The sequence below is a fragment of the Lycium barbarum genome, chromosome 3, assembly GCF_019175385.1.
Source record: "Lycium barbarum isolate Lr01 chromosome 3, ASM1917538v2, whole genome shotgun sequence".
NCBI lineage: Eukaryota > Viridiplantae > Streptophyta > Magnoliopsida > Solanales > Solanaceae > Lycium > Lycium barbarum.
Genome location: NC_083339.1, coordinates 122,456,931 through 122,465,449, shown reverse-complemented (window position 1 = coordinate 122,465,449; position 8,519 = coordinate 122,456,931). Strand labels below are relative to the sequence as shown.

The window sequence follows — 8,519 nt, the reverse complement described above, 5'->3', positions numbered from 1 at the left end:
GCCTTGTCGGCTTGCATATTTTGTTATGTTTTGGTTAGCTGTGACTCCTCAGGAGACAGGTTCATTATGATATGTGACGTTATGAGTCTATAGCTTGCTTTTACAAATTTTCATATTATCCTTAGCTCCAGTCCGATTATATTTAGCAGGTTCGTATACGAGTGTCCAGCTCGGGCACTGGTCATGGCCCATCGGTTTGGGTTGTGACAACAGATTGCCAAACGAAGTCGGGAAAGAGGGAAAGGCCCGGCCACACTGTTAAAACCGTACCTGGGCCGCTTCAATAATAAAGCCCAAAACATGTCTTTGACCCAAACCAAGTACACCCCAAAAAAAAGAATTCAAAAATACAAAAGCCAGGGCACAGTAGGACCCACAATTGAACCCAAAAATACCAATGTTCAGTTTAACACCCGAGCAAACAAAAATTCCCACAAATACTCCCAATCATTTGAATAACAGGATATTAAATTCGACCCAGGAATTACCATGAAACCTCTCCATGCCAATTCTCAGCGAGTACGAAAACCATTCCAAACACCACTCCCTTACCAAAAACCACCCTTTCAAACAATCATTCCCTTACCAGAGATTTGACAGCTACTGTGGCCTCGAGCACAGTAGCATTAATGGAAGACTTGATGGAAGAGGAAAAGAGCAGGGGCATCGAAAAGTCGGAGCATGGGAATAATAAAATCCCCCAAGCCCCCATTAAAATCTCACACATTACCCATACCTCGCTAAAACCACTATCACTCTAAAAAGATGGCAAACAATTCGAATCAGAACCCTACTTAACAAAACACCCAACCCCCAATAACCATGGTCACAACGCCACCTCCGAGGGACCACATTCTGGCGTCATCATTGGAACCGGCACTACAGGATCAGGACTTAACACTAGATGTATCAGTGAGAGGCCAATAATTGAAAATAGTCATCAATGATCCAGATTTTTTGGCAAGGGTGGTGACAGCAGGAATGAACAGAGGTCTGACACGTTATGGTCAGCTTCTATAGCTAATGGCGAGGAACCAGGCACGGATGGCAGGCGGACCACCACTGACACAGTCGGATGTGAACATGCAGTTATCTCAAGCACCCTAAACACTACCCTTCTTCCCACATTGGGACCCACAAGCACCTTTAAGCCCAACTTTCTTCGAACAAATGGAGTCGAACCCGATCCAAATCCAAGTGGTTCGTCTTCACAAGTAAGGGAAGACAACCAAAGGAAAAGGAAATTAGTAACAGAAGAAGAAGAAGAAGAAGAAGAAGAAGAAGAAGAAGAAGAAGAAGAAGAAGAAGAAGAAGAAGAAGAAGAAGAAGAAGAAGAAGAAGAAGAAGAAGAAGAAGAAGAAGAGAAGAAGAAGAGAACAAGAAGAAGAAGAAGAAGAAGAGGAAACATCAATGGTAGATTTGATAAGAAAAAACAACACCCAGCTGGAAATGATGTTAGCAGGTATGGAGATGCCAAAGCTTTATTTCATTCTACTGTAGGAGTGCCACCTAGCAGAATTCAAAGAGCCTTACAGCGAGCTGCTCATTGCAACTTGTCCAAAGGCATTGGCAAAGGTGCTCCTAAGTGTCATGTTTCCCTTAAGAGCAAACTCAAGCAACTACGAAGTGTTGTTAAACCTAAATCTGGCCAAAAAAAGAGCATAAAAGACAATGCAGAAACTCCAACTCTTGTGGACAATAGGAAAAGAGTGACAGAGAATGATCCAACCCAGACGCTAATTCCCATGAATCTCATCTTCTGGAACACTAGGGGAGCTCACAATAATGAGTTTAGAAGGCAGTGCAAGGAGCTTATAGAAATCCATAAGCCAACTCTACTTGTGTTATTGGAGACAAAGCTTGGGGATCATAAACAACTAGTAGAGGATATGGGCTATACTTCAATGGTTCAGTCACCGGCAATTGGAAGATCTGGAGGTATTGTCATCATGTATAGAGAAAAATCTATTAAGCTATAAGACATAACTATCAATGCTTAAGGAATACATGTGATGGTACAGGTTTGTAACCCCCCCTCCTCAAAATGGTTATTTTCTGCTATCTATGCTAGTACAGACTTTGCACTTAGACAATACCTATGGGAAGACCTAATCAGAATAAGTACTATGAACCCTAGGAAATGGTTGGTTGGGGGTGACTTCAATGAGGTCTTAATAGCCTTAGAGAAATTTGGGGGAACCTCATTAGTAGAAGAAGAGCAAACCTCTTCTGGGACTGCCTTAATAGTTGCAACCTGATCGATCTAGGCTATAAAGACAGCAGGTACACTTGGACTAATAAAAGGTACATAAATAGGCAAAAGCTAATTCTGGACAGAATTGATAGGTGCTTTGATAATAACGCCTGGGTTGCTAGCTTCCTTGAGGCCATGATCACTCACTTTCTTACAATGCATTCTGATCACTGCCCCCTGCTAGTCACCCTAGCCAACCATAACCCCAGACTAGTTGACAGGCCCTTCAGGTTTGAAACTATGTGGTTTAACCACCCGGAACTGAGCAATATATTTAGGAAAAACTTTTGGCAAGGGAATCATTTGATACCTACCATTAGATTCTTCCAATAGGATGTTACCATCTGGAACAAGCAGACCTTTGGGAACATTTTTACAAGAAAAAAAAAATCATGGCTCGTATTAGTGGCATCCAAAGCTCATACAACTACCACTTTAGCAACTTCCTGCTAGAGCTAGAGAAGACCTTGACCAAAGAGTTCAGTGAAATCCTTAGGCTAGAAGCTGAATTTTGGCAACTCAAGTCTAGAATCAACTGGCTAGCTGAAGGGGATGCAAACACTAGCTTCTTCCACCTCACCACCCTTAACAGAAAAAGGAAGAACAAGACCCTAGCCATTCGGAATGAAGTTGGGGAGTGGATTCATGATAGCCTAGAAATTAAACAGAAAATCCTCCTTTTCTACTCCAACCTCTATAAATCTGAGCTAAACTCCTCACCAAGAGTCATTACTCAGGGAAAACCTAGAGATATTATTTTAGGGCAAGCTGAAGTTACTAGCCTCTTCTATCTTCTGAAAGATATTGAAATAAAGAAAGCCCTTTTTTCCTTCAAGCCCAAAAAAGCTCCTGAGCCTGATGGACTCTACCCTTTATTCTATCAAAAGTACTGGGATATTGTCAAAAACCAAGTCACATCCTTTTGCCATAAAGTATGTGTCACGCCCCGAACCATGGCCTGGGCGTAACACGGTACTCGGTGCCTGACTGCATATGACCGAGCGAACCACGTGGCTTGCTGAATCATCATGAGGCATATATGAGCGGAAATATAACGTGAAGTGCATGATGAGCTTTTATAAAACAAAGTAAGTCATAATATTAAACATAAGTACTTGATTAATTCATGAATGCGGACAATATCATAAATGAGCCAAACCGGCTAACCAACTCTGGAAGTCTAACATGACATTTGTCTTGTCTATGAAACCTCTAACATGAGTCTGAAAACACGTAACGTACTTGCTGGGACAAGGCCCCCAGCATACCTTTAGATGCAAAACTAAATAAAGAAAGACAATGTCTAAACCCCGAATGAGATGGGGCTTACCAATAAGCTGGTACGTGCAGATTCTAATAAACAGAGGCGTCGTCCTGTAAATCCGTACCTGCATCGTGAAATGCAGGCCCCCGGGCAATAAAAGGGGACGTCAGCACATTGAATGTACTGATATGTAAAGCAACTGAAAGAAATAACATGGGACATGAAATAACATGATAAGAACTGAAACTGAGAACCTGGACATGAACATGAGCATGAGTATGGGTACATATATATATAACATAAGCAAAACATGATAAGTAGGGAGAGCATTTCATAAACCGACAACATGATATCACCACGTGGATACGTAGAGTCTGGTACCTCGCCAGACCAGCAGAGCCCCTATACCTTTCCAGGGTATAAGGTGGTAACGTGCCTAATGGATCCATTCAGTGTAAATTAAGGATTCGTCCTAACTGGACGGAGCGATCCTTGTCCTACGGTGGCTACGTAGTTTCAGGCTATCTAAGCCTTCTCGGTAATTCGTGCAACTCCCAAAAACATGAACATGATATAATTGGCTAAGAAGCCCATGATTTTCGTGAATTAGCTTGTACTTGACTTGTAATCATGATTTCACGAAATAACTTGTAAACATGGTTTCATGAAATAGCTTGTATTTAGCATGTATGTATCTTGTATCATGGCATGAAAGTAATTATATAATATAGTTGCATGAAAACTTGTAGACATGTAGGATATTCATGAAATAATCATTCTTAGTTAAAAACATGCATGCAAGAACCCATGGAATACAAGATATGTGTTTTCATGAATTACGGAATGATTCTCAATAATCATATAGATTTATTAAGAACACAATGATAGAATAATAGCAATTCATACATAATCTATTCATGGACATGGACATGGACCTAGGGTTGTCATGAACGTGGTGTAGAAACCCTAGTTTTAGTAGAGAATCATAATTTATGGATTATGAGGCGTGGGGAAGAACAATGATGTTCCCACACGTAGATAGTAACTCTACATACCTGGTAATGCTCCAAACTTGAATTAAAGATTTTAACTTTGACGAAGATTTCCAAAATCTTGAATTCTTGAACCTTTAGGAACAATGATTTCTTGCTTAGATTATTAGAATATATGTTAGAATTGAGTTGGAAGGGTTTGGATTGACTTACCTTGATGTTTTGGATTGTTGCTAGGGCTTGGAATTGTGAATAATGAAATAAAAGAACTAAAGGCTTGAATTTATACAAAAGTGAGGCGGAAGTTATATGGACATATTATACGGTCCGTATAAAGTTATATGGTCTGTATAATATGACCATATTTTATCATGGTTGAAAACAGAACGTCGATTTGAAGCTTCATGAAGTACAGACGAGTTATACGGTCCGTATAAAATTATATGGGCCGTATAACAATTTCGTATAACATGATCAGTGAACGGACTGCGCTGTAATCCTTCAGTAAAATGGTCATAACTTTTTGTACAGATGTCCCCTTGACCCCCATAATATACCGTTGGAAAGATATTTCAAAGGGCTACAACTTTAATTTAGGAAGTTTCCCCAAATTCCTAATTAATAAAGTGGTTATGGTCGTTGGAAGTATGACCTTCTAAAAACTCACTTGCAAGCATGCCCCGTAGAGTGGCTTCCAACTTTGCTTTGCCCAAAGACATTTCTTATGACTTGATTAGTTTTCAAAACACTTCCTATAACCCTCATATTGGTTCCATTATATTATCCTCTTATGAGTCAAACCTTCGCCCGAAGCTACGAGGTGTTACAGTATGCTCTTCTGAAAATAGACCCTGAAGTTAATGCCACTTTCCTTTGCCTCATTCCCAAAACCCCTGATGTTTCCATCCTCAAAAAATTCAGACCCATTGGGCTGTGTAATACTATGTATAAGCTTATCACTAAGATCATTGTGAACAGAGTCAAGCCCCTCCATCCCAACATCATAGGGCCCAGCCAAGCCAGTTTCTTATCCAATAGAAGAGCCTCTGACAATGCTATCATTGTCCAGGAATACATCTCTCATTTCAAATCCATGAAAGGTAGAAAAGAAAACATGATCCTAAAAATTGACCTGGAAAAGGCCTTTGACAGGTTAGAGTGGTCCTTTATAAGAGAAATGCTTTCTTTCTTCAACTTTCCAGCTCAACTCTCCAAGATCATCATGTCCTGTATTAGCACTAGCTCCATATCTGTCTTGGTGAATGGAGGAAAAACTATGCCTTTCCAACCAACTAGAGGAATTAGACGAGGAGACCCTATGTCACCATACATTTTCATCTTGTGGATGGAACTCCTCCCTAGGAGCATTGAACATAGAGTCAACCAAAAAGATTGGACCCCCATCTCTGTCAGTAAAGGAGGCCCTAAGATCTCTCATCTGTTCTTTGCTGATGATCTGACCCTCTTCTCCCAAGCTAACAGTAGGAATGTCAATACCATGTTAGACACTCTTGCCAGCTTCAGCACCAAATCAAGACAAAGGATAAACTTCACCAAGTCAAAAGTAGTCTTCTCTTCCAACACCACCCTGGACTCCAAAAGAAATATCTCAACCATGTTAGGAATCAACCAGAGTGACAGCTTTGGTAAATACTTAGGATTTCCCATCTTCTATAACAAGCCCACAAATGCTAATTTCCAATACATTATTGATAATCTCAACAATATGATGGCTGGATGGAAGACTCAGTTCATGAATATGGCAGGAAGAACCACCCTGGCCAAAGCTACTCTTAGCAGTACCCAAAACCACACAATGCAGTACATTGCCCTCCCTAGCAATGTCACTAAGCACATTCATAGAGCCCAAAGGAACTTCATTTGGGGCACTACTTCTGAAAGAAAAAGATGCACTTAGTAGGGTGGGACACCATCACCTTTCCTAAAAGCAAAGGTGGGTTGGGTATCCAAAAAGCCGAGAATTAGAATAAAGCCTTGCTTGCAAGCCTTGCCTGGAGACTCCTCAAGAACCCTAACTCCAATTGGGCATCCATTCCCTTAACCAATCACTGCAGGATAGGTCAGAGCCCAAAAACAATCCACTCCAGACCTTGGAAAGCCATTCTTCAAAGATGGAGCATCTGTAGTAAAGGAATCACCAATATCATCCATAATGGCAAAAACACCAATTTCTAGTATAGTAATTGGATTCCTAGCATAGGCCCCATTAGAAACAATATCCTTGGCCCCATTCCCCTAGGCTTGGATAACATCAAAGTAGCAGACATCTACCATGACAACAGATGACATCTTCACCTCATTCCCTTTGAGCTACTCTCCAACATCATGGAGGCAGTCCAAAACACCTTCATCCTCTTTAGCACTACCAAGGATGATTCCATTGCTTGGAATCTTCATAGTAGTGGAAAGTTCAACACCAAATTTGCTTATAACATCATTGATTCCAATGCCAGAATCCCCAATCAGACTATATCTAGAGACTTTAACTGAGTCTGGAAGCTTAAAATCCTTAATAAGATGAAATTCTTCATGTAGAATTTCTATCATGCCAGGTTACCCACTAGTAGTTATCTCTCCTCCATAATGATCCTTATCCCCAACAGCGGTCGTCAATGCAACTCACAAAATCAATCCTTGAATCATATCTTCTTTGAGTGCCACATTGCCACAGCCTTTTGAAATGAAGTGTGTATCCATAGCTACCCTGGAGTCACCGGCTCTAACTTTGACCTGAATAATTGGCATTCCACCTGGAATTCTTTAAAAACCAAGCAGTACAACTCCCACTTGAAATGGAATGATCTCATCCCCTACTGCCTTTGGAACATCTGGCAAAATAGGAATAGGAACCATTTCAACCACCAATGCAACCCTGTAAGCTACAACACAACCATCAATGCTGTCGTGGAGTACAACATGCTCATTAGGAACCCTACTGTCCCCAGTAACAAGATCAACATCGATCTAAAATGGAATCCACCTAAAAGAGGCTCCTTTAAACTAAACACATATGGAGCTTTTGATAGTAAGACTGGGATAGGAGGGATTCGAGGTATCATTAGAGATAGTAGTGGGAACTAGATCATAGGCTTTACCAAGGGACTGCCATCTTCCTCTATAATTCATGCAGAACTAACAGCTCTAATGCAAGGACTAAAGCTAACATATGATCAGAGGCTAACAACCCTAGAAGTGGAGTGTGATGCAGAAGAGGTACTGACTATCTTAGAACAAGGCCATGACCTTTACATTCCTTTAATTCTTGAATGCAGATACTTACTAGAGATGATGGGAAAGCTAGAGGTCAGACATGGCTACAAGAAGCAGAAGTCCGTAGCTGATGCACTGGCCAAGAGAGGAGCAAAGTAAAAGTTTTTTGGTGAAAAAAAGACTCTGGTAGTTCCACCCGTGTATGCATCAACTAGCTTTTGGGCTGACATGGAGGGAACTACATATGCTAGATCGTTTTGTATTAGGGATATCCCAAATGTAATTGCTACTAACAGACATGCCCAGACTCTTTGTCTGGAAGTTTTTGTAAATGCTACAATGGCTACTACCAGGGTTAACTGAGGCAATGCCCCGGAAGAACCACCCGATTAATCTATGAAATGCTTATCTTGAATTACCGAAAAAAAGAAAAGAAAAATCATACCGTATATATAAGTTGAATAAGTACTTTTGCAAGTTATTCGATTACGCCATTGTGTACAAGTACCATTTGTAGTGACCATTCTGGTAAGAACAATTTCAGCTGCAGTGTTTCATATTTCTTTTGTATAAAAAATAAGTTACTCCTTTTTCGACCTAAAAGTATGCTAAAGTTCTACAGACAAGAACTAAAGCATATGAATTTCGTTAAGAACTCTAATAGCATTTCAGTTCCTTAAATCACAATATGTTTATACCAAAAATTATTTACATAGTATTTGAAAAAGATTGTCATAAAAAATCAGCTTATCGTGTGAATAACAATATTACTACTATA

General features: G+C 40.3%; 1 protein-coding gene across 1 annotated transcript; it reads left to right on the top strand.

Moving 5' to 3' along the window:
• The first annotated feature begins 2,646 nt into the window (after positions 1 to 2,646).
• On the top strand, positions 2,647 to 6,428 carry LOC132631242 (uncharacterized). Its single transcript, XM_060346843.1, has 2 exons — positions 2,647 to 3,186; positions 5,580 to 6,428. Exons 1-2 carry the CDS (start codon positions 2,647 to 2,649, stop codon positions 6,426 to 6,428), a joined length of 1,389 nt encoding a protein of 462 aa, XP_060202826.1.
• The last annotated feature ends 2,091 nt before the right edge of the window (positions 6,429 to 8,519 follow it).